The sequence below is a fragment of the Cryptosporidium ryanae genome (genome assembly GCF_009792415.1).
Source record: "Cryptosporidium ryanae isolate 45019 chromosome Unknown contig_33, whole genome shotgun sequence".
NCBI classification, from domain to species: Eukaryota; Apicomplexa; class Conoidasida; order Eucoccidiorida; family Cryptosporidiidae; genus Cryptosporidium; species Cryptosporidium ryanae.
In genome coordinates, this window is record NW_027125532.1 from 116,088 (window position 1) to 143,183 (window position 27,096).

The 27,096-nt window shown below is 30.9% G+C and overlaps 8 protein-coding genes across 8 annotated transcripts; 4 read left to right on the forward strand and 4 right to left on the reverse strand.

Annotated features, from left to right (window-relative positions):
• Positions 1-309: 309 nt before the first annotated feature.
• FG386_002156 (uncharacterized protein) lies at positions 310-2,545 on the reverse strand (the record flags this gene model as incomplete). The annotated part of the gene is made up of 4 exons (XM_067341504.1): positions 310-1,218; positions 1,967-2,089; positions 2,167-2,338; positions 2,421-2,545. The coding sequence occupies 4 exons, from the start codon at positions 2,543-2,545 to the stop codon at positions 310-312; spliced, it is 1,329 nt and encodes a 442-aa protein (XP_067197590.1).
• A 323-nt stretch (positions 2,546-2,868) lies between these two features.
• On the forward strand, positions 2,869-4,473 carry FG386_002157 (uncharacterized protein; the record flags this gene model as incomplete). Its single annotated transcript, XM_067341505.1, has 1 exon — positions 2,869-4,473. One exon carries the CDS (start codon positions 2,869-2,871, stop codon positions 4,471-4,473), a length of 1,605 nt encoding a protein of 534 aa, XP_067197591.1.
• Positions 4,474-4,502: 29 nt separating this feature from the next.
• On the reverse strand, positions 4,503-9,230 carry FG386_002158 (SANT domain containing protein; the record flags this gene model as incomplete). Its single annotated transcript, XM_067341506.1, has 1 exon — positions 4,503-9,230. The coding sequence occupies one exon, from the start codon at positions 9,228-9,230 to the stop codon at positions 4,503-4,505; it is 4,728 nt and encodes a 1,575-aa protein (XP_067197592.1).
• A 572-nt stretch (positions 9,231-9,802) lies between these two features.
• Positions 9,803-11,455, reverse strand: FG386_002159 (uncharacterized protein; the record flags this gene model as incomplete). Its single annotated transcript, XM_067341507.1, has 1 exon — positions 9,803-11,455. The coding sequence occupies one exon, from the start codon at positions 11,453-11,455 to the stop codon at positions 9,803-9,805; it is 1,653 nt and encodes a 550-aa protein (XP_067197593.1).
• A 1,614-nt stretch (positions 11,456-13,069) lies between these two features.
• Positions 13,070-13,597, forward strand: FG386_002161 (clathrin assembly protein AP19; the record flags this gene model as incomplete). The annotated part of the gene is made up of 1 exon (XM_067341509.1): positions 13,070-13,597. One exon carries the CDS (start codon positions 13,070-13,072, stop codon positions 13,595-13,597), a length of 528 nt encoding a protein of 175 aa, XP_067197595.1.
• Positions 13,598-13,648: 51 nt separating this feature from the next.
• FG386_002162 (uncharacterized protein) lies at positions 13,649-19,740 on the reverse strand (the record flags this gene model as incomplete). The annotated part of the gene is made up of 3 exons (XM_067341510.1): positions 13,649-13,739; positions 13,784-19,497; positions 19,684-19,740. 3 exons carry the CDS (start codon positions 19,738-19,740, stop codon positions 13,649-13,651), a joined length of 5,862 nt encoding a protein of 1,953 aa, XP_067197596.1.
• Positions 19,741-20,965: 1,225 nt separating this feature from the next.
• On the forward strand, positions 20,966-23,260 carry FG386_002163 (uncharacterized protein; the record flags this gene model as incomplete). Its single annotated transcript, XM_067341511.1, has 1 exon — positions 20,966-23,260. One exon carries the CDS (start codon positions 20,966-20,968, stop codon positions 23,258-23,260), a length of 2,295 nt encoding a protein of 764 aa, XP_067197597.1.
• Positions 23,261-24,163: 903 nt separating this feature from the next.
• FG386_002164 (histidyl-tRNA synthetase) lies at positions 24,164-27,088 on the forward strand (the record flags this gene model as incomplete). The annotated part of the gene is made up of 1 exon (XM_067341512.1): positions 24,164-27,088. One exon carries the CDS (start codon positions 24,164-24,166, stop codon positions 27,086-27,088), a length of 2,925 nt encoding a protein of 974 aa, XP_067197598.1.
• Between the last annotated feature and the right edge of the window lie 8 nt (positions 27,089-27,096).

Sequence of the window (27,096 nt, forward strand, 5' to 3'; positions counted from 1 at the left end):
TTCCCAACCTTAGCTCAGTGAAATTGCCCGCCTTTTCATTTTATATATTCAAGAAAAAACATGGTAATAGACCTGCGAGAGAAATAAATAGATGGACGGTCTGAGTATTCCTCGGAAATAAATAGTATATACAGTGATGCAAAGAGCAACAACAGCCACTAGAAGCAACGAAGCAGGTGAAGATTAGTAAAGCACAACTAGTCATTTGGAGAATTTCCTCTGGTAAACATAAACGATACCACATACATTAAACACAATAAATTTAAAAAACAAAATGCTAATGGACAAAATATGCTACCTGCGACAATTTCATATGATAGGGCCGCTTTTGAGTTTGTTTAAAAGATACTCGGTTTCGGCGATCTCATCCTCAAGTTTTTGGTTATAATAGGCATGTTTTAGAGCAGAAACGTACGAAGTATTTTCAGTTCCCTCTTCTTCTATAGAACTTATTATATATGAAACCCAGGGAATTAAAAACGTGGTGAATGAAGCAGCTGTCACCGCGATATAGAAACCAGAATTTAATGTATTTGAATTAAAAAACAAAGAAGAAAGCCTGTTTGATTTAATTGAGTGATAGAAGCCACTAAAATCTGCCTGGAAGCCTCCAACAGACACATAAATAAATAGTGATAAAATCGAAATGGCAGAAGCAAGAACCAACTGTATTAGTACTATTGCCCTTATATTCCTCCTTGAACCTCTAATATATAATAAAACAATCGAAGTAGAAGACGCCAACAGTAATGATATAATTAATATTATTGAAGCTATCATTGCTGCAGAGCCAGAATACAAGTTTGAAAATGTGCTGCAATTGCTTTCTTGTGAATTTAGGCCATATCCTCTTAAACACAAGAACCTCATTACATCTCCTATTGAATTCCCATCTATATTTGAAATTACCCAGCGACAGAAATCAAAGTTGAGTCTTCCATTCAACAAAACCGGATTGCAATCTGACGATGCCCATATGTTCCACAATGATATGTCCATCGTTAAGTAATTTCCTATTGGAAATGAAATTATCAGATAATGATATGATCTGCTGAAGAGTGCCAGTACCCACCAAAAGGCAGCTACCGATATCGAAAAAGCTGCAACAAACACCCTTAAACGGTTGTACTCCTTATACTTGCTCACCTTCGTCATATTAACTAACTTATGGAATAAAATCGAACCACTGACTATCCATACAACAATGAACCTCCAAATCTTTCATCACTGGCCGTTCCTAGCAATCCAAACCCTTATTGAAAGCGTTTTCGCGTCCAACTCTCGGTGTTTTACGCCAAAAAACTTAATATGAACGTTCAATACAAACCTCCAGCAACATTCAGTCCTTTTCTCGCCTCCTCAGGTTGTTACCTACTACTCACATTAATCTTATTATCCTGTTTTATTTATATCACTATTTTTCTATCTTTTCATTTGTATATCCACATCAAATCTATTTATTTTTTTTTTCCTCCAAAATTTTTTTTACATATTTCCTTAATTGTTATTAAAAGACGCGACGTGGCATCAGTAATTCGATACCCTTGGCGCCATGTTGTGCATTTTTTAATATTTACGTGGCAAAAAGTCAGAGCAGGAAGCTATGGAGAAACGATGAGATGGTGGAGGTTAAGTGTTCGGATTTTATTTTAGTGTGAGATATAGATGGGTGTCCAGGTGTTTGTCGTTTGTAATGCATAAAGGTTTTGTGATAAAGGGGTTCATTTCCAGATGTTCGTGCAAACAATGCCGTTGATCAGTTTTCTAAAGGCAGAGTTATCAGCGTTAGGAAACGGAATTAGATTTTTCTCTTTGCTGACAGCCTCAATCTTTTTAGTTTTGTTTGAATGCGGTAAATATCACGAGTTAGCATATTTGTGCGTGTGGAGAGTTAAGGTTTGATTAAGATTCGAGTAAAATTTATTCTAATTTGTTCGCTGAGACAAAAAGGTGTATTAAAACTTACTGAATTTGGCAAGTGCTTTGGATCCTGAATTGCAACCAAGTATTTGTCCTTGTTTAACTGAAATGCAAGCTCTGATTGGTGATTATCCATTAATTTGCTGTTAACAACAACTATTGTCTTCCTCTGCGATTATCAAATTAAGTTAAATGCAAAGGGAAATTGTAATTGTTTATTTGGAAATGAGCATTGCACAAACTTACGTTATTTCTGAGGGAGTTGAGAATCGAGCCGGCTCCAGCATGACAAATTATAATATCGTAGTCCCTGTAAACTATCTCTTTCATGTAAGGTACTGCCGTTATTAGTAATTCATTTTTAACAGAATTGTCCAGACTAAACCTAACATTTCTCTCAACCGGCTTGTAGTCTCCACTAACAACGAATTAAAAGTTATTTGTTCACAAACAAATACAGTATTAATATAATTTTAATCCAATTTCAAACAATTACATACCTTCCATACTGTATCTCCAGTTTGTTGTACCCCAAAACTAGTAACTTGTCATGAAATTCTTGTCTATCCACTTCCTTTACCAACTCTTCGAATTTAGTAGTGCCAACCGTAACTAGCACAGACATTAATGTCACTGATTCTTGTTGTTTTGTCTTTTAATTGTTTTATTTTACAATTAAACAAGAAAATGTGTTTTTTTTAATAAAAATACTTGGAGACCAGTACATTTTATTATTTGCCGGAATTTGAAAGTACCCTTAGTTAACAGGAAAATAAACAAAAAACTTATTTAAAGCACTTGAAATAAATTAAATGTAATAATTTGATTCTCAGAAATGGATAAATAGTTCAAACTGAAGCACCAAACAGGTAAAGATTTTTTTTTACAGTAAATACCACAACACTAAACATACTGTGCACTATTTACCATTAGGTACAGCATTGAAACATGGAGAAAGATGTAAAGATAGTGGATTACAGTTCTAGCAGCGAAGAAGAGACCGAAAAACAAACAAGTAACTCCGGAAACGACTATGAAACGACAAAGAAGCTTACGGCGGCTAATTCGAATTACAAATACGGAGGGAATAACACCAGTGAGGATGATGATTCGGATGGAATTAACAGTCTAAACAACATTTTAAAACTGCATGAAAAATGCAGACTAAATTCTACTAAGGAAATAGAATATCCAGTAGATTCATATGTAAGATTTAGAGATGAAGAATGTGAGGGGAATAAGAAACAGATAACATGTCTGTCCCTGCCGATAAAAGGACAAAAAATGGTTTGTGGTACATTAAATGGCGAAATAGAAATATACGAATTCAACAATTTATTCTCAAATTGCTTAAAGCCAAGTAAAGTAATATGTCCGTTGGAGGATCATTCAATTAGATCTATTAAATATAACAATAATGGAAGCATGATTATTGCTGCGTGTGGAGACTCCATCTGCAGGGTGTTTGATGGTAATGGTGATTTTATTAGTGGAACTGTTAAGGGAGACCCATATGTTAAATCTGCAAAGTCAAACTACGGTCATACACATACAGTTTTAGATTGTAAGTGGGATACTTTAAATGAAAGTCAATTTATAACTTCGTCTATCGATAACACTATTAGATTATTTAATCTAAATAGCGAGCCATTTGGAATAGACAGATATATACCAAGTCATTGTGTAATGAAGTGTTTAGATGAAAGGAAGCTAAACATTTCATCAATGCAAGTTAACTCCATCAATATATCAGCTTCTGGAGAATATATAGTCTCGTCATGCACTGATGGTTCAATTCAACTGTTTTATAGAAGTGGAAGTCTGTTTTCAGACACGCCAAATATTATAATTAGGAATGCTCACTCTTCAGAAAATAACTCAGTGTGTATATCAGACGTTAATTTTATTAATTACAAATCAACACAAGAACGTTACATTGTTAGCAGAGGCATAGTTGACAGTTCCATTAAAGTTTGGGATATAAGGAAAACTAACCGGCCAATCAACAAATTCGTTAATATATATTCTGACGGAAACTGTGAATATTCCAAGTTTATTTACTCAAAGTGTAGAAAAAGTGTACTAATATCAACAAATAAATGCGAAAAACGTAATGATCCCTTTTCAGTAAAAGGGTCCATTATTTCATTAAATGTCGAATCATCAATTAATTCGGGTGGAGATGCAAATAGTCATTATCCAAGTACTTTGATTGCAATAGATAATGAAATTAAGTCATTTGAATGGTCTCATAATATTAACCAATTGATACTTTGTTTAAATGATGGTAGCATTGTTATTTATTACGACGAAAATCTTCAAGACAACCCAAGTAACAAAGGTATACTTACTGCATTAAGACAAAAAAAGAAAATAAGAGACGATGACGGATTCCATAATGCAAAGATCCAAACCTATAATGTAGAGGAACTTCCTGAAGGGTTTAGAGAAACAAAAAGCGGAGAAATTAAATATATTGGAGTTAGTTCCAAAAAATCCAGATTGTACGGTCCCAAAAATTTTGATCCAAATAAAGATATAAAATTTGATTAATTTTTTTTCGTTTAATACCACAGTGATACTCAATCAGATGCAAACAATTCATCCGGAAATTCAGTCATACTTTTATTTTTGTCCGTTTCTTTTATTTTATTATTACCAAATTCATTACTTGAATCAAAACATAAATAATCATCTGACATATGTTGATTCTCTTTGTTGCTTGTGTCTATTTTAATTTTTTTTATCTCTGTTTCGTTGGTTTTTCTACCACCTTCAACATTGTGTTTTTTTTCATCAATTGCTAAATCAATAAATGTGGCCAACTGAGACAAATCCATGCTTTTTAATTTGTTCATCAATTCAATCAATTCGTTTATCTTATCAATACTGTACTTTTCAAATAAATCACTGAATGTATAGCCACTTAACCCATTTGTAAATACTTGTTTTCCAAATAATGTTTTTGCTAATCTCTTAAAATACTTATTTTCAAAATCAAAGTGGTCGTACTCGCCTTTAGAATTTAAACAAAATATATTAAATGTATCATTTGTTTTTGTTTCCATTATTCTGTCATCACTTATGATTTCTTTAAATTTATCAATTATTGTATTTATACAATCAATTTTTCCCAACTTTTTTCTTAATTTGTATATGTTCCCAGACAATTCTAATATAAATTTCTTTGAAAAATTAGTGTTTTTATTCGAGTTATTTATTATTTTGTTCTCATTTATCTTTAAACTTATTATTGTATTTAATAAAATATTATATCTATTATTTAATTCGGCAAGCGATATATTTTCGCAATCAAACGTCCAACACTCAATAAATTCATCACAAAAATCAACATTGTTGTTTAAATAATCATCATCATCAAACAAATTATCTTCTTTCCCTTTATGCAAGTCACGGTTAATACCTCTGTCTATATTTATAATAAACTGGGTGTCTTTTGAAATGAGCTTCTTTTTAAATCCAAGTATTTTTAAAAGTTTAGATATCTGGTCAGACTCAAATACGTTAATTAATTCTTTTTTAATCCCCAAATATTCAAATCTTTCCTTAGATAGACATAGAGTCAAACTTTCTGATTCTGTATTTTCCCAATCTCCGTTATATTCTGCATCCTGATACTCATCATTTTTATTTTTATCTAATATCGTTTTTAATTCGTAACACAAAAAGTGAAATAATCCATTTTCATTAGGTATTTCATCATCTAAATTAATTTTTGGAAAATCAACGTACAATTTAGAATCTTCAAATATTTCTATTATAGTTTCCTTTAACAAATTATCTGAGTATTTAATATCGTGTCTATAGTTATCAGAACGCGAATTTATCTTATTGTCTTCACTAATATGTTTAAACATCTGATGCAAATCAAATAGGTCCAACACTATCAATTCTTTATACGTGTTTATCATTTTTAAATATTCATTTTGAGATAATTCTTTTGGAACCATCCAAATGCTATCCTCTTTATTCTCAAATTGTTTTAATCCTAATGACTTTAATATCGAAGTGTACTTAGAATCTGATATAAGTGAATTTGGGATTGAAGATGGTGATTCCAGTGGAATATCAATCAAATCATCAATCATAAGCTCTCTAGTTGAATATGCTTCTTCTAGTATATTGCTTTGTTCATTTAATATTTCATCTAAATCTAATTTTAAATGTTCATCAAATACGTATTCATCTATATTTATCTCCTTAAAATCTATGATAGAGGAGACCACATCAATATTTTTGTTTTTGAGATCGCTGTCATATTTGTCATTTGCCTCAAAGTCCTTTAATTTTCCCAATTCTTTAAGTCTTTTTTTAACAGAACGCTCCGTTTTTATATCAGAAAGAAGACCTGTTATTATAGATATGCACTTTGGATTCTCCTCGAACTGTGAATAAAGACTTAGTAATTCTTCATCTTCCTTCTCACTCCAGCTAATTTTTGAATTTTTTTCCTTGCTTATTTTTGATTTAATATACAACTTTGCCTCATGTGGATTACTTCCAGTGTTCTCCATTCTATTTATTATCTCAAAATCCATGCCTTCTTCATAATTTGTAAATATAGACCTTAATCTCTCCGGATCAGCTAAACCCAAACCTCTTGCTGAATTTTTTGAGAAAAGAAGCTCAATGAAAACGAATTTATTTATTTTAGCCACCTCCCAAAATTGATGTACAACATGCCTCGCCAGTGAAATTACGTCTTCAGCACCTTTATCTGTTTCAGAACTACTTATAAAACCTTTATCTGATAATATATTGGCAAATGTAATGAAATAAGTAAGCTGAAAAAACAATCCTGAATATATATAAGTATATTTGTTTTCAGTTTCAACTTCAATATCATTAAATTTATTATTAATTCCAATTGGACGAGTAGTTATTATTTTTCTTGCTAACCTAGAAACATGCCAATTTATGTTTGAATGATTTGTAGAGTAGTTATTGACAATATTCATTATTGCAGAAACTATTCTTCCATCGCAAAAATCATTCATCATTTCTTCTAAACTCATTAATTTTACTTTTTCTGAATAGTTACATTCATTGAAACCTGGAAGTTTTTGCTTATCATTTAAATATATTTCTTCATTGTCATCATCGTAATTTATAAAGTCGCTTTCACCAGTAAGTCTGTCTTTTCTTCTTCTTCTTATATTTACAACAGCGTTACCACCTATCTTACTTATTAATTTTATTAGTCTATTTGAAACCTCTATTGAATATAATATCAATTCAGGGTGGTGAGTTGTTTTCACATAATGTTTTAATATCCACGACAAGTCATTCATTAAATCCAACTTTGCCATAAAAGAAATAATTGACATTCCTAGTCCACTTAATTTATCTAAATTTGAATTTGACATTATGTGTATTATTTTCAATTGTTCATTTAAACAACGAAGAGATGTCCTAACTATTTTGTGTGATTTATTTCGCATTAGTGTTTCACGTGTATGATGCTTTATTGTCGAATGAATAAAGTCAATTGCCGTATTTTGAGAAGTATCAATTAATATTTTTATTTCTAGCACCAGTCTCGTCAGTTCATCGTTTATTACGTTTACATCACTTTCCTCTTTTGTAACCTGATAAAATATCTCCCTCTTATATGAAAGAAACCATGTCATTAAACTTATTAGCCTTGATAAATCCCATATAGTGTGCTTTTCACTTCCATTTCTTAATATTAAAAATATTCTCTCAAATAAACAAGGCAATTTTGTTTTAAAAAAGTTATCGAGAAAAGCTCCCAATAACTGTATTGTTTCTTGATGATTCACTTTATTCATTCCGTCTATGTTTTCTAGTGTACCTTCAATTGTGTTAAAACCATACATATGTAGATCGTGTATATTACCCCCAGTTGATTGCATTGGTCCTATTAAAATATCGATATATTCAAACATTTCCTCTGCATCATACCCATGCCTATACTTAACTATCCTATTTGCAGACGCGTATTTTGAGTTGTTTAATTGAATACTTGTAAAACCTCTAGATTTGCTTATCCTTTTTCTAGCTAAATCAGGATTAAATCTAGAGTGCCTATTCATCAATGAGTTTGAAGTAAAACCTGTTGAACTTGATCTTTTAATTATTTTGTCTATTAACTTATTCCTTAATTTTTCATCATTATTTTTCTCTATTTTCTTTTCAAATAATTCATTCACAAGGTCAATTGGTTGAATGTTGCATATTAAACCATAGACATACTCTAGTATTCTCCATGGTGCAACTAATTGAGATTCATCCCTAATAATGTTCTCTTTATTAGTCAGAAAACTTGCACTGTCATCCTCTATTATTTCTAGTATTCCATTAACTATCATCCTACTTACTAAAATTAAGTGCGGCGATCTTATTCCAAACATAAAAATAGATTCACTTGGATTTGGATCATTTATCTTCAAAACTTGGATAATAAGTCCTTTTATCATTCCTATCCTATTCATGTACAATTTATTTCTTTTTTCAACTTTTTCGTTAATTAACATTATTTCATCTCTTATTTTTCTTCTTATCTCAAGTCTTTCTAGTCTTTTAAACTTCATTACATGACCCTCCCTAATTAACTTATCAATATCTACATCAAAATCAACATCTACTTCTTTTTCATCATCGCTTAATTCATTTTTATTCATATCATTTCCTTGATCTTCCTCCTTTAATTTCAATATGAACTCCTCCCTTTTCCTAAGCTTATCTCTATCTTCTTCCAGGAACCCTTTATTTTCTACCACTTTCTTAAGTTTTGTATACAGAGAAAGAACTCCCTTCCAAAAACATCCATATGAAAGAGAATACTTAACTTTTTGCATGTTTTTTATATAAGCATTGCATCTCATCGCCTTTAAATTAAAATTTCTCCAGTTCTCATCTGGAGGAAGCGTTAACAAAAATAACAATTGTATTATCAAACTTTGAATCTCAATATTGTCACTGCTTATTTTCCAAAGAGGCATTAATTTTAAACTAATTGTATTCCATTCAATTAATAATGATATTGCGTGCCTTTCAGTCTCAGGTCCTCCTTCAATCTCCCTTTTAACTAACTTAATTATGTCTTTTAAATCATCTATCGCTTCAACACCAACCACCCAAACCTGGTTACTTCTGTACTTTTCGTTTTTAGATGCTAACTTTAAACACAATGTTGACTCATTCTCATTTTTATATGTATTTGTAAAACTTGTCGAGTCACTTGCAAGTGGTTCAATAAGTGAATTAACGTAGTGAATTAATTCTGAACCTATTTCTTCTTTGTTTTTTGAATGTGTTTCCTCCATTTTTATTCACTTTTTTAATCTATATATAACTAAAAAACTCATTGAGTTATGAACTTGGTTTTTTCAAAATAAATATTATGTATTTCCCCTTATTCATTCATTTAGATTTACAGCTTCTTCAGAGCTATTTCCCTTTCCTTCAACCTTCCAAAGAAGTGTTCTACACAAACCTACACACAAATATTCTATTATAAATTGGAGCTCTAAAAAAGTATTAGTAATTAAACAAAAGTATATTACTCAAGCTTGTAGCAAAAACAAATTATTAGTCCTTACCCCACATTATACCGCCTATCACTCATCATATATAAGTAGTGTAAATGTTGCATGTGTGCATGTAATTGCGTGGCAGGATGAACAGAATCACAAAACCATAAGATTATCATCTTAAATAAAGTAAAAATAAAAATAAATACTATTATTAAATAAATGTGTGTAATATAAAAGAAATCATTGCATCTAAACAAAAACGAGATTCAACAAAATAGTACAATAAGTTAGAATTCCAATATTAAACAATTCCATAGAGTGCCAATTGAAAATGTGTAGACGGAAATATTTGTCAAATGATACTAGAGCATTCCATCATCAACATCATTAACTACATCATCAATTTCTTCTTGTGAAATACGCATTGATTCATTATCTTCTCCGTTATTGTTATTTGACGAAAAAACCTGTGGGTATTCCATAGCTTTTATGGCATTATTTCTAAGTAAAAGACACAATTCAATTCGTGAATGTATATTATTTATCATGGATTCAGAACCATAGACTTCACGATTTTGATTAGTTTCAACACACTTAATATCATCATTTATCTTTGCATCAATAACCTTGTCAAAAATTGCTTTTGAAACCACTCCCTCAATGTCATTAGAGTTGTCCCAACCAAGGTAGTTTGCGATATCATCCAAATAAATACGACTATATGACAAACAAATAGTCTTTAAACCAGATCTAATAACGTTGTGTGGTAGTCTTTGTATTAGTGAAAGAGTACCATCCTTTTGATAGACATTGTTTCTTTTTTGAATAATTAAATCAAATTCTTTCATGTCACCTGATCTAACTGCCTTAACTAGCTCTAAATAAGGAACAAGTCCTTTTCTTAAATAAGGAGTATTGAAAATAGATCTATCTGGAACTTCGCCCATTAATAGTTGAACTACTATTGAAAACTTTTGAACGTAAAGATTAAAATTTAAAGAACCAATTCCTTTATTTTTAGGTATTTTTCTGCTTGATTGTGTAAGACTACTAAATGCCATATTATAATCGAGTTGAGTTGCGTATATTCTTCCACAATAATATAGATAACGAGCTTGTTGAATACCGGAGGAAATATTTTCCGGGAAAGTCATCTTACCTAAAGCTTTAAGCCCGAGATCACATCTATTTGTCAATACGTAATTTCTGAGAATTAAATTGATACACGCAGCCTGCATCATTGAATTATGATTTAAGACAGCTTTCCTGTAAGACTCTAGAATAATGCCTCTTATGTTTGAAAAAAGACCACAAATTTCATGAACCCTTGAATAATAGTACACAACTTTGGAATTTGGAAGATCCATTGATTGATCAATATATTTTCTAGAAAAATCAAAAATTTCAACAATTAAGTTCAAACAGGAAGAAAAATGTGATCTTTTAGCTTCATATTGTTTATCAAAATTATTGCCCTTGTTAAATTTATTCTCTTTATAATTTTTAACATCAATATTATACAAATTGATAAATATCAATAATCCCAAGAAAGTTATGCATTCCTTTGTACATGCTTTCATTAAACTCCAATCAAAATTTTTTATTAAATTAAATGTTTGTTTCTCTACTTTTTTATCCTCCGTTTGATCATCATTACCATCTGTCATATTTGAATCATTTTCGGAGTTTCCAGATTTAAACCTATATAAGTTCATTCCCAACAATTCAATTATTGCCTTATAGTTGCTATTTGAAAATAACTCGTCTAAATTGTCTTCTAAACCTTTTAATATTTCAAGAAGATACCTTGTTTTTATATTTAATCCATTTACATTACAATACCTCAATGCACGCCCTATAAGCCTTGAATCTGACAACTCCACCCCTTTTCTGATTAGATCAAGAGCTGTTAATACCTGTAATACAAATAAGTCAGTATCAGATAAATCATTTTTATCCTTATTTTCTTCTAAATCATTTGCTTTTTGTTTTATTTTGGTGTTTTCATTCGTCATTATATCTGCAAGCTAGCAACCAAAGTGAATGATATTTGTATCAATAATAAAGTATTCTTCTTCACCGAAACAAAAATATGTTCTTTTCTACAAACTCCTTTCAATTCAATAAGAACCCTTCTTAAACTCTATTAAATTGAATTGTTAAAAAAAAAATCACTTATTTTTCACTTAATTAAACTTAAACTTTTTATTACCCACAAACAAAATGAGGGGGATCATACAGTTGCCGCCATAATCGTATTTAATAAAAATGTACTCGAGACCGGTGTGCTATTATGTGAATGAAGATCAGATAAACATTAATATAAAAAACACATTTTTGATCTAGTAGTATCTGTTCAAGCTCATTCCTTAGGAAATAAGTAGAGTTTCCCCATTACACCCGTAAACTACACAGAAACCTAGTAGCTAACACAATGCACCAGCCGACCCCTGCGCTAATAATAAGTAGTGACAAAACTCGAGGTGGGGTATCAACACTTTGATTCAGGTTAATATTAAAATCGACTTAAAAATAAAAAGTTAGAAAAAGGAGAGAGTCCTATTTTTTCAAAACCTTAGAAATTATTCCTTATTGAGAATAGAAAAAGAAACTATGTGCTAAAATTGATACATATCTATCTATACGTATATGTTGTGTTACTACTAACCTTGAAAATTACCTTGAATTAATTAGAGTCTCATGATTATCTGCTGTAAAACATATAAAAATAAAAATAGACCACTCTTACTCCAAACATATAGTATATTTCTAGTATCATCACCATTAGCTATTAATTACCAACAATTTAAAGTCTCTTATCTCTAGTAATCTGAAGTAATATCAGTAAACTCCAAGAAAGTAACTCAATAGATTTAAAGTGTACTAAACAGTAGAATATCCATATAAAAGTCTAATTGGATAATAGGAAACAAAGTAAAAAATTTTCATCTTTGCTTACTTGAACTTATGGAATCCTATTGTTTCTGCTCTTTCGCGGAAACACTGTCTGCAAATATTGAGCGAATACTTTCTAATTAAGCCATGGCGATTGTAACAAACTCTACAGCATCTGCTGCCCTGACCATATGTTTTCGGATGAGAGTTGTAAACCTTACTGTAGCCCATATTTAGAGAAGAATTTTTGTTTGTGAATTTTTATAAATTTATAGTGGTGACTTTTTCATACAAAAAATTTATACCTATTTCCGTTTTATTTTTACTATACTTTATTTATGTTTTTATTATAATTTGTCTCATTTATCTATCTACTTTTTATTGCCGCCTCTTATTTCGTCTCAAAATAATGTCTCGGTATTTACCCGCCTGTATGTTTCCCGGTATATGTCCATTATTCGAAATGTATATCCCACATAAGTGATCAATCTAATAAATAAATTAAAAAATTAAAGGTATACAACTTTTATGCTTTTTTTTCATGCTTTCTTAAACCTTTTTATCACAGATATTAAATTTAAATTAAATAAATATAAAGTTAAACTTGTATTTAAGAATATAAATTTCATAAGCTTTATTGATTTCACTTCAATTATCTCTCCTATTGTTACTTCCCGTTCTCTTTGAATTTTTTTAACAGTAAAAAATAAAGTATAAAATATACACTTAATTAAATGTTTAGATTCTTTCTATTAATTAGTCGTCAAGGTAAAACTAGATTGGAAAAGTGGTATTCCACATTTCAACAATCTGAAAGAAGAAGATATATTAAGGAAGTAACCCAGCTTATTTTGAATCGTCAAGGAAAATTATGCAATTTTGTTGACTGGAAAGGATATACTCTCGTTATAAAAAGATATGCAAGTTTATATTTTATTGCATGTATAGACAAAAATGATAATGAATTACTTGCACTTGAAATTATACATCATTACGTTGAAGTGTTAGACCGTTATTTTGGAAACGTTTGTGAATTAGACTTAATATTTAATTTTCATAAAGCTTATTTTATATTAGACGAAGTTATTATGGCTGGAGAAGTTGAGGAAAGTAGCAAAAAGGCTGCTTTAAGAGTTATAACTACACAAGATACTATGATGGAAGAATATCGTGATCATCATAACATGATCATTACTGGTAATACACCAAGTATTGCATTCTCTGCTGTGAATGCTGCAAAAAAAGCAGGTGCTCTATTCTAATTAATTGTATTATTATCATATAGGTTATATAATATTAAATGTTCTATTACCTCAGTTCTTATATCTCCCTGATTCCATAATGAACCTGATAACTTTCTTACTATACCCTTTGCTATACACATTGCCAATACTTCTATATAACCTGGAAATGACATGCACTTTGTTTGTTTATATGTAACTGGTAACCTTACTGGTAAATACTCTTCTCTAGATGTTAATATCTTCTCTATTATACTATGCATATCACTTCCACTTATATGACCAGGTATTATACCTATATCTTTTAAAAATTCATACAAGTAAAGTGGTTTTATATAGTCAAATTCTGTTACACTATAGTTTTTCAATATATCATTATCTTCATTCAGTTTTTTATATTCAATTAAGTCTCTTGTTGTATCAAATTCAAATTCTTTCATACTTTTTGATGCTAATTTCAAAAATATCGATGAAGCTACATTCATTTTTAATTGTGATATTACTACCTTCAAACAATTATCTATCTTACATTCAACTTTTTCATGTGTTGATGGATTGCTTGTTATCGACGAATCATTACAACTATTATTATTGTCACTATTACCACTACTGCTAACAGTATTTTTTTTTGATTCTGAAATTTCTTTAAATAAATTTTCATCCTGTTCAATATATGAATTTGTTTTTGTATATGCTAACATTCTCATTGTAGTAAAATCTATATTTGAATATACCTTTCTATACAAAGGTATTAAATACAATTCACAAAAATGACGAAATGCTGTTATTCTATTTAAATCTTTAATATTATCCTGTGTTACTGCTACCCCCGTTATATTTTGATGATTTTTTTGTTTGTTTCTAGTTATATTTTCGTTATTTGCATTAATATTCGCAGCAACATCACTATTATTATTACCATTACTATTGATAATGTTGTCATTATTATTCATTTCACTACTCATATCATTCAAGTTTTCACTGCTATTATCATTATTCATTTCTATTATAGAATAATCAACCTTTCCTGTTGAATCATTTATGTTTTTATTTAATCTTAACAAGGCATTCTGTCCTAAAGTTGATTCCCTCAATATATCAAATCTTATCAATGCATTTATATAAGCTAATTCTCTTAGCAATGGTACCCATAATTCTTGTGGTATCACTCTAACATTGCTATTACCAGTATTTACATTACTAGCTAGTTTTTCTATACTAAATTTATAAAACAAATTTTTTATTGTTTTCTCTGATTTTAATAAATGTGGTGATAAATCTAATGACAATAATAATCTTTTAAAACCATTTCTAGATATTCCTATTGCTCTTCTATATGAATAAAATCTAGGATCATCTGTTGTTACATTGTTTACTCCTACTGTCCATCTATTTATCATTTTATTTGTATTAGTCCCATTAATACCAGTATTAATACTGCTATTGTTGTTATTATTTGATTGTGATAAATTTCCTATTAATTCACTTACTCCTATACTACCCAGTAAATTGTTTATATTCATTATATTAGTATTCATATCTAATTCACTTCCATTGTTATTCACATTTTTATTATCATAATATATTTTACTCATATCATTCTCTCGGATTACGTAATCATATGTATTAATATGTGATTCATTGCCTCTCCAACGAGTATTTGCAAAATAAATAAATAATTCCCTTAAACATATTGATAATCTTGGACACTGTTTTAATATCTTAACAAATGAACGCAAATCCCATTCCATCAAAGGTTTCCAATATTTTTTGATCACTTTATCTGCATAATCATTATTATAATTTCCTTCTTCTTTTATTGATAATAAATACTTATTTTTAAATATACTTTCTTTATTGTCATAATTATTCCTACTTATTCTATCTAATATCAATGGTCCCATAATCGTATCTGTTAATGACAAAGGATCATCCGTCTGGACTCCGACATTTGGATTTAGTGTTATTTTTCTTAATAATTCAACTTTTAATTGATCTATTTCATTTTCTATATGATCTTCTTCCATTTTGATTGCTTGGTTAAAATTGTTTAGTATTACATCCAATGCCTTTTCTCTTTCAGATACTATTTTGTCCATCATTGTTAGTATATCACTTCTCCTTAATAACCCCTCTCTTATATTTGTTAATTGTTGCTCTTCTATTAAACATCTATTTATCAAATCAAATTGATTTGCTAAATTACCACGTCCCAATGATCTTAATTCATCTGCTATTAATTGATACAACTCCATTAATTCTTCAAGTGAATTCAATTTATTTGTTTCCAATAATGATACCAATCTTATTAATTCCCTTGTTCTTTGCTGCTGAAACTTGTTATATTCAACCTCCAAACTATGACACAATGGTTCTAAATTATTTTCCTTTAATACTCTGTAAGCGGATAAGTCAGAATCTACTTTCTGTCTTCGAATCATTTGATCTTCCAATCTTTTCAATAGATAACGTCCGAATGTAATTAACAAATTCTCTCTATCATTGTTATCTTTTATAACATCTTCCAATTTTTCTTTATTCCTTTGCAACATTGTCCATTGGTCTTGTTCTTTTGATTTTTTACCTATAATGTCCATTATTTTTTCGTTTTCTGTTGGTTCTCTCTCTAATTCATTCATTATTTCTTTAAAGTTATGCAAGTACTTTTTTTCTAATTCTTTCATCAACTTTATTGCGTCCTCAAATTTGTTTGATTCCAATAATTTCTCAAATTTACGTTCTGTTGTTTCTTTTGAATTCAAATCTACATACTTGTACCATTCTCTTATTTCTTCGATATTTGTTATTTTTGGTGTAAATGGTGATCCATATATAGGCATATTATTTAAAAATACCGATATTTCTATATCATTTATAGTCGATACCATCAGTTCTTCTGAATCTAATATTCTCTCCTCATTGTACTGAATATTTGTTGCCATATGTTGTATTTCACTACCATCTAACATATTTAAAACTTCCTGTGAATTGAATTCTATCTTAGATTCACTCACTTTTGTGCTTAATCCTAATGCCTGTTCTATTGCTCTAGTCGTTGTTGTACCTGATTTATTTTTTCTATTATTGCTTAATTCATTATTTACAAGACGACCAAACATCTTTGCATTCAAATTTTGTATTGTTCTCTCTAAGTGTACCGTATAATATATTACATAAGAACCATCCCAATTATCTATTATTGCTTGAATTTTTCCTAAACCTGAATTAAATTTTGCTTTTAATTGATGTCCTCCTGTTGATATACGATTACCAAACTCATCACGTAATATAACAATAAATGAATTAATATATTTTGGAACCTTACCATTACATGCCTTAATAATATCAATATTAACCATATAATCCACTGTTGGACATGATCTACATATTGATGTTCCTTCTCCTACTGTTGATGATGCCTTTGGTTCAGGTAATGATGGTGCTATTATTAAGTCATAAGGTGAGCCTGCTATTGGTAGACCATCCATTGTTATTCTTAATAAATATTGACCCGATTTTTCACATCTCATACGACAATTATAAACTCCGTGGTATGACTCTATAGAACACCATTCCATTGGTACATCTATTTCATCAATACCAACTTTACATACCTCCCCTTCATCTACCTTTATTAATGCACCTGTATTGTCATTACATATTGTTTTATTATTTAAATAATTTAAGCCGTGTGGTTCAGCAGTAAATGAAAACTTAATATATCCAACAGATCTTAATCTAATGTGTATTTTACTTCCACCCAAAATTGACTTATTCCCATTTTCGTCTCTTGATTGGATTACGAATGTTATCCATTCACCTGCTACTCCACAATCTATTTTTTTACCTATTATTGTACTCATGTGAGGTACACATGGTTTAGATGTTGTTAAATCATTATTATATCTTCTTAATCCATCATTATAGTAGTTTGTATCCATGTCAGAATTATTAAAATTTTCCAAATCTTCTCTTTTAATACTATCTTCATCAGATTCACCCCTGTCTTGATTAGTTATTTCCATTATTGATGTTTTGTTTGAATTAATGCTTTCACCCATATCATTATTAATTGAGTTATTATTATCACTTAACATATATATTGCTTCACCAAACAGATCTTTAAATGAATCTGAATATTCTGTTCTAATTTTACTAATATCATTAACACAATATCCTACCCAAACACCATAAGGCCCTAACGTGGGAGCAGAATACTGATCTGGCACATTAGTCCTATAATCGTGCAATAAATTGTGAACGATTCCCTTTTGTGGTCTTAAATTTAAATATGAATATTCTTTTCGACTCAAAAACTTTGAATTTTCTGGCCATATCAATATCTTGAAAGCCAAATTACCTGCAAATCTACTGTTTTCATTTGTATCTCCACTATTATTTAAAGTTTTATTTTCTTTTATTTCAATTCTTTCTAACCTGTTAACTATAATTCCACCTTTATTTTCTCCCAAATTTTCTAGCAATACTGGACTCTTCACACATGAAAAGGGAATGCCATTAATTAACATATATAAATATAGATGTGGCTCACTACCAGGTACAGGTGTTAAAAATACTCTACCTGAGAAATAACAACGCAATTTAACATCCTTTTCTTTTATTCCCTTAAAATCATTACATTGCAAAGTAATTGGTCTTCCATCAATCTCAGCACACCTGAATGGAAATAATTTAAGTGGGTCTCCTCCTTTGTCTATCAATTTTGCCTCGTGATCCCACAATACACATACATGTATCTTTGAGTGAGTAAAATCCCATATATCTATATCATTCCATGATGGAATATCATCAATATAATCGATATCAACTGTACAAAAACTAGTCAGGAAAAATGGTTCTATCAAGTCATTTCTTTTGTATATTTTAACTAACGGTTTCAAAGACCCTCTTGTTTTAAGTGGATATGAAACAAATGTTCTTAGCTGTACTTGCAATGTACCAAGATCGTTATCTTGTATTTGTGTTGTATTTTCGTCTTTGTCTGTGTTGTTTTGTAAATCATTCAAAAATCTACTCTCTATTTCATTAACCAACGGGTAAAAGTAAGAAATTGAACCATCCTTTTCATCATCTTTTATGGAATTCAATATCTCCTTCTTAAATTTACTTACTATTTCCATAAGTTTTTCATGTGGAAGCAATCTAATAGGAAATGATCTTGTAGATGTGCTACTTTTAATCCAATCCTTTTTTGTTAACATCCCTGTTCCAATCCATTTTATTGGTGATTTCGTTTCCAAATTATAGTCCCCATCCCCAATTGCATTTAATGCTCTTCTCCACTTTGTTGAGGGTCTGAGTAACCTCGAATTATGAGTTTCTTCTGAAATATATCCAACTGAAACAAAAACAGGTGGTGGATTCTCGTATCCCATTTCCACATTTGGTAATTCTGTAAAATTTCCTTTTTTAGGTCTATATATACAAAAATTCCCTTTCTCATTTTTATTTATTACATAAAGCTCGTGTGGAAATTCTACATTAAATTTTATTGCGTCCTCTAATCTTATTATTGAACCCTTTTCACTATTAATTCTTGAAGATTCCTCATTGAATTCATTATCAGTATCATCTTCACTTGAAAAGTCCTCGCAAAAATTTCCGTGCCTGTTTTTATTGTAAATGTAATTTATTTTACCAACATTTAGTGCATGTATATAAGTTGTAAAATCGCATTCCAATGAATCAATCTTCCCAGGTTTTGTGCATGGTCTCGCTACTGCCACTCCAGTACATCTTCTTCCAAGAACTGGATCCCATCTTATACCTTGTTGAAGTCCAAATATTTCAAGTGGATCCTCATATGGCAACCATAGTATACATATACAATTCATGGATTCATTTGTCCTTCCATATTCACCATCAGGCAACTTAAACTCCCTCGCACCTGAAATGTATAACTATTCAAATTATTTAATACAAAGATTATTGTGTGACGAAATGGATCAATTTGCACAATATTCAGCGTATTAAAACACTCAACCAACAAACACCAGTTTTTATTCATTTAAAAGTCTAGTAACAACATTTTTGTTGTTTTATTTATCTTAATTTCGCTCGATCCATTTCCACATCTGCAAACTCACCTCTACACCAAGGCTTGCAACTTTAAGACCCGTATCTATCACTTCACTCTGGTTCATTGTTTACTAATGCCTTTTCGAAAACGGAATACTCCTTTTATTTCCTTATTGTCACACATAACTCTTACTTTTTTTATTTCAATATTACTCGTACCTTGAACTTGTTAATTTATAAGTAATTGCATGACTATCCACAAACGTGTTGCCGCCAAACCACGCGCGCCTTGGTTAACGATATAGGCAATTTTGTTGCATGCAGATAGACACGCAGAAGGGCAGTCAAAAAAAATATATGGCAAATATAGACTTTAGACGAGTAAATCATCGAAATAGTGTTTATATTACTTAGTTTAGTTATGATTTATAGTTTGTCTATGAAATAAATGTTAAAGTTTGAGAATAACTGAACCAATACATTCTTACTGCAAATTGTAAAGAGTAACCCTTATAGTAAAGATTTCTTTCTTAGACTTTTCGTATATTTACTGAGCTTGTTTCACATATAATTGAAGTAAATGTGCGTAATTGAATATTGTTTTTATTTTATTAAAATTTAAAGAAAGAATAACTTCAATTATTTTCTGGGTTGTAGTTAAAATGTGATTATTTTTTAACCACGGATAGATAATGCTAATATCCTGTAACTCAGATTCACTCCAAACAATTGTATACGAAATTAAAAAAAATAAAAAATAGAAACATTGGATTGATTTCTACATAAATGCCTTGAGGCATGAAAATTTCAAACAAAGGATTCGTGCATAAGAGAAGAAATAACAACTTCTTTTCAACAGACTAAAAAAAGTCTAATCTACGCCTGAAACTGTTTATTATTATTACTTTATATATAACAGTAGATTAATGCTTTAATTTAAATGACAAATTTAATTTCCAGATAAATTTTTACTCATAGATTTCTCATATATCTACATATATACATATTTATATGTATAGTAACAAAATCCTATGATTATTTTAGTGCATGCGTGCATGTCTTTTGCACTCCGCAATGTGTGAATAATAGGAAGGGTGGAAAAAAGAAAACAAAGTTAAATATTAAAAAAACGTTTGTTGCAAAAAGCGTACTTAGGTATTATGGTGTTTTAAAGTTGTTATCCTAAGTAGCAAATTAAGTTAGAAAACACTTTTGAAGTTTGGTAAATTAACAGTAGGATACGAGGATAGAAGTAGGGTAAATAATTAGTAGAAGTGGATACAAGAGTTGAATGGAAGAATTAGTGTATAAGAATTTGACTCGTTGAAAGATAACATAAAAATACACAAAATGGACCCATATCTATATGGAAATATTGCGAGAAATAACAACTATAACGATAATGTAAATACAATGGAAAGAGAATGGATTCCAATTGGAGATGAACGTGAACACATCAACGATGTATACTGTGACTATGGGGATGAGTTTGAATACGGGGATGAGGGGAGTGAGACAATAGAAAGTGAGTTCAGAAACATGAATAATGAAGGTCAGGAGGATATAATATGTTGTCCAATGGAGATGCTGCACAATAGGCGTCATTTACATAGTTACAAGAAAGATAAGAGTTGCCACAGAAGATCAGATTTAAGCAGAATTCCAAAATTCAGAAATCCATGGGTATTAAATAATAAATGCAGTACTAAAGTACCAAAGGATATTCCATTAACTTTCGAGGAAGCCCAGGTGATAAGAGAGATATGGCAAGATACAAGAGCCCAATATAGTCCAAGTGACGGGGAAATAGAAAAGGAGTATCTTTTTGAAGAAGAGTATGATGACGATAATGCAGAAAGAAGAAGAATGAGTATTGTAGAAAAAGGGGCAAGTTTGGTTAGATATTCGAGACATTATGAGCTTCCAACAATATCTACAATAATAAAATCTTCAAATCCAGAACAATTCAGAAGTAGATCGTTTTCTCCGTTTACGAGAGAAATGAGAGACGGGTACAGAAGTAGGGAACATAGAAGAGGCTCAAATGATTGTCATTATAATGAAAGGAATGAGTGTTATAATATTAGAGAAAGTGAACATATTGATACTAACAACGAACACATTGGTTACTATGAAAGAAAACGAGAATTTGGCGGAAATGACAAATTTCAGACAAACATTATGCGAGATAATATGAATCAGCCGAAAATAAATAGTGGTAATGGGGATAATAGGTTGATATGCGGTGATGAAACGACGCTAAATGTTCCATCTTTTTCAAATATAAACAACCTAGAAACTCACAGAAATACGGTACAGGGAATAAATTCAGAATTCTGTCATTTAGCGACAAGCAACACCGAGATTAATTCTAGAAGAGCAACTTCTCCGGATTTGATTTCATCATCAAAAAGCACAAGTAGAGGACCTCCTCCAAGAATTGGTGTTTTAGAGCCAATGGAAACCACTGGAGGATTGATCTCTCCTGTGAACCAAAATAGGAGTTCAATTCTAAATACTCCTAGAATTGGAGTTGCTACACCTAGACCGAGACATTCAAGAGTTTCTTCAAATAATAATTATACTGAGAACATTCCTGTCGTTTCGCCTTCAGCAAAACAAACAGTTGTTTTTCACATGTTACCTGACGCGGAAAACAATAGTTCAAAAGCGACCATATTTGCAAACCCAGATACAAATAATGTTGTTACGGAATTGCACATAACCCCTGGTGTTGATATAAATGTTATTTCGACCCCAACTGGTCCTGCAATTGAATATGAAATATCAGGTGGAAGAAATGCCAAGGCTCATATAAACTTTTCTAGCAACCCAAACACGGATAAATTGATGAAATCAAGCGAAATACCAAAAATAAACCTGCCAGATAATAGTTTTTCGGACGGAGTTGAAAGTAGGGGTGGCACTCACTTTGGTTTAAGATCTGGAAGAAGAGGCAGTGGAAATGGTGGATTATCCTTAAGTCCAACTGAAAGAAGAGCTTCTGGTTTAGACGAAGATTTAAATTCTGATAGAAGTACAATTAACAATCGAAGAGGAGCATTTGGTGTGAGTGATACCATTTACAACAATAATAACGGGAATAGTTCAGTTAACCACCATGGTGGCAATATTAACCATAGTGTGAAGCACCATTCATCTCGTTCTGCTATTCAATCACCGGAAAGTCAACCAGATCACAGAATTTATGACGATGATGCCGACAATAACATTACGAGTAACACTAAATTTTCAAAAAATAATGTCGACAATAATATAGTTAACAACATTACTACAGCTAATAACGGTGATAAAGTAAATGAAGAAGAACAACAAAAATTTGATCAAGATTTATTACTTAATGAGGCAATTGGTTTAAAAGAGGGTTATAGTGACAATATTGAAGCCAGAGCTGATGAACAAAAAAACGATACTTTCTATTCTAATTCTAACATTGAATATAATAACGTGACAAAGAGTCATCCAAATCCATTCGTTCCAATAAGGAAGACCCAAAAACAAAGAACAGGCTTTACAGGTTGCATCATTAACACGTTAACATGCACAAAGGCAGATACTGCTGAATTGAAAACCTTTAGAGCTCTAAACCCAGTAGAGGTTGTGCACAGGGCTTCTGATTTGTGAGTATTATATTCAAATTTATAATATCTAAATTAATTATTTGTAGTATAATAGTTGATGCCATCTGATTCAACGGGAAGTCTGATTTTTCTTCTTTAAAGGTCAGAGAAAGGTGAATAATATAGCATTTTAAAGGACAAATAGCAATATTTATTTGCATATAACACGTATATTCTTATTCAATTAAGTTGGGATAGTTTAAGTTGTTTTACTATTTAACTCTATCGTCTTATGGTAAACAATGCACATGGGTTATATTTGAAAAATAAAGTATATATAACAGTGGTCTTTCAGCTGGTTAATGTTTCTAAAATTAATTTTTCAAACATTCAACCTTCTGAATGTACATATATTTATGTATTAGTTGTCACTTGAACTGTAGATAGTAGTAAATCAATTATTGAAACATCGCCAGCCTTTCTTTTTTCTTAATTAAATACGCAAATTGTGAAGAATAAAAAAAATTCATGACTTTACCACTCATTGTGAAATATTTCAGAGCCTGAAATACTTATCTTTTCATAAAACCGAATAAAACATCCTAAATAGAAGCTAAGAAGAGTTCTTACCCATAAATTAATATTGATTTTGGTGAATATTTTGTATTTAACCTTCTCCTTACATTAAAAGTATTAATGCTCCATTATTAGTATTTATTTACCCTTTCCCCACAACTGGCTAAAAATACATATGCATGCATTCACTTGCTGCATCTTGCCAAAAAAGCGTGCTAAAACAGGTGCCCGACTGTTGCCGCCCGAAAAAGCAAGTCCCGCAATAGAATTAGGTAAATCAAGATTTATTCTTTGGGTAAAGAATAGAGGGTGATATTATTCTCTTATTTTTAATTCATATTCATGGTATGGTTTAACAAGGTTTTGTTGAGTCGCAGAGTGGATATTTGAAATGGGTTCTATTTTTGAAGAGAGGGTGAGTATGTTTGTGGATGCAAATGGTATCTCTGTAGAGAGTATTTCTGAAGTATCAACTAATAGCAATATTGAGTTAGTTTTAGAGTCAAGATTAAGCGAAGATACTAGTGAGAATGTAAATCCTAAATTAAATGGAGACGTGTGGACAATTGAAGATAACCTAGATTTAAGGAAGCCTTCACGAGAGTTGGACGTATGTGAGACGAGAGCCTTGATAATTGTAAAAGCAACAAACATGGCTATGAACAAGAATATAAGTAAAAAAATACTGATTTGGTTAATAGATCAGTTGAAGCGAGGGCCCTCGATTCCTTTCAGACTGAAGTACTTTGACTCTGACAGGGAAACTCTGAGTTACTTATTGTATGAATATTTAAAGTCGGTTGGCGAGTGTATACCAAAAACGGAGGGTGAATACTTTGTAAATGGGTTTTCGGCCACTCATTCTCAGCTAGGATTTTATTTGGGAGTGTGTTCCTCACTCAGATACTATATCGAGTGCGTAATTGCCTTGTTGATGGAGTCAATGTCATATCCTCTTTGCTTTTTGGCACATATTTCAGCTTTGTCTACGGAGGGCTTGTTGGAAGTAGCGAAGGATATAAGGTGGTTGCTTGAGGACTCCAAAATACAAAGGGAGTCTAAGTGGACAAACAAATCACTGGGTATAAAATTAATCAATGTTATATGCTCTTTGGGGAATTTTCAGAATTCCATTGAATCGTCAAGTAAGTGTTTAAAGAGATTTTTGTCAAAAAGTTCAACCACAGTTAGCTATAAAGGCATAGAGAATTCAATAAACTATATTGAGTTGATGCCTATTATGGAACCTATAAGAGGATTTATGTTGTCACTGGTCAGTCTCAGAAAGTCTTGTTTTGAATTTCTCGAGGAACTTGTCCCTACAGTGAAAGAGAGTATCACACCTTTAGAGTACTCAAACTTTGAGTTGGACAAACAAGTATCCGTTAAAGGTTTAGACATTTCTCAAATAATGAATACATGTGAGCCAATAAAACAGAAGGACATTGAATATTTAAATTTGAAAATTGACTACTTTAAGAAAGAAACTGAGACTATTAAAAGTCACGTTAGCGTCTCAGATGGACTTGAGGAGAATCTATCTGGAATTATCCTGTCAATAAAAAAGCTTATAGACTCTAATTTAGAAATGTTCACGATTCTTAACTTGGTGTCCCTTCAGGAATTATCAGGAAAAAACCTACTACAATATACGACTAATGTTGAGAAGGCAAAAAAAAAGGGAAAAACAGAGATTACACTGTCATCGCACGAATCCAGAAATATACACGCGTTTAGGGTTTTAATGTTGGACTTTATATCAAAAATAGATAATAATCAGCGCTTATATGAAAAACTGTTCGGTGGTTTACGGGGTTCTTCACTTTATAAATTATTTCGAAGGCTTAAACTAATATCTACTCCACAAAATCAGATACTTAGAATTCCAAAAATACCAAAAGGAACACAGGATGTATCACCTTACAAAATGTCTATTAAGAATCTTGTGTTTGAGAACATAAAGAACATATATAGGGTCCACGGTGCTGTTGAAATAGACACTCCTGTTTTTGAGCTCAAAGAAACATTGTTGGGAAAATACGGCGAGGACAGCAAACTTATATACGATTTAAAAGATCAAGGCGGTGAACAACTCTCACTTAGATACGACTTAACGGTACCACTTGCGCGTTACATCGCCACGTCTGGACTTGATCACATAAAAAGATTCCAAATAGGGAAGGTGTATAGAAGAGACGAACCACAGATGTCAAGAGGACGCTTTAGAGAGTTTTACCAGTGCGACTTGGATATCGTTGGGAAATACGACTTGATGGTGGCAGATGCGGAGATAATAAATATAGCTACTGAGGTCTTGTCTTCGTTTTCAAACTGGATTGGTAAATTTATAATCAAGGTTAATCATAGGCAATTATTAAATGGGATTTTGGAAATTTCTGGCGTTCCAAGTGAAAAATTTAAGATGATATGCTCATCAATAGACAAATTAGACAAGGAAACGTGGGTGAATGTTAAACACGAAATGATTAACATTAAGGGACTTTCCACCGACTCTGCTGATAAAATCGGGAAAATAATAAATATGTCAGGAAAACCACTAGACTTGATAAACACCATTAAAGCGAACAATGATCTTATAAGTAACTGCAACATTGAAAAGGCAATAAGTGATCTTGAGCTTTTGTTCAAGTATACACACAATTGCATTGACTATTTGTCCTTTGACCTATCTCTTGCTAGAGGCCTAGACTACTATACAGGCGTTATTTATGAGGCAGTTATTGTAAATGACGACGAATCGTTTAAAAACGCTAGTGATTCCAATTACATTAATGTTGGAACAATAGCTGCTGGAGGCAGATATGATGAACTTATAGGGATGTTTTCCCAAAAAAGCATTCCTGCAGTTGGATTTTCAGTTGGTGTTGAAAGAATCATGTCCATAATCGAAAAAAAACTGGAGAATAGTGCCAAGTCTCCAAATAAGGGGTCGTTTACAGATTTTCTCATTTGCAATATAGGCGATTCGTACATAGAATACAGATTCAAAGTTGCCTCTTTACTGTGGAAGAATCACATTTCATGTGAAATATCTTATATTGGAAATGGCAAATTAAGAAAACAACTTGACTTTGCATCAAATAATAACATACCTTATTGCATTATTATTGGCGAAGACGAATTCAAGAAAAATACAGTTCAAATAAAATTAATACAAAATAACAATAGTAACAATGAAGGAAATAACACGTCAAAGGAAATTGAATTTGATGGCATATTAAACTACATTAATAATGTACTGTTTAGTACTTCTATTTCCACTTACTCTAAATTTAAATCAGAATTCACTAGGTAAACTAACCG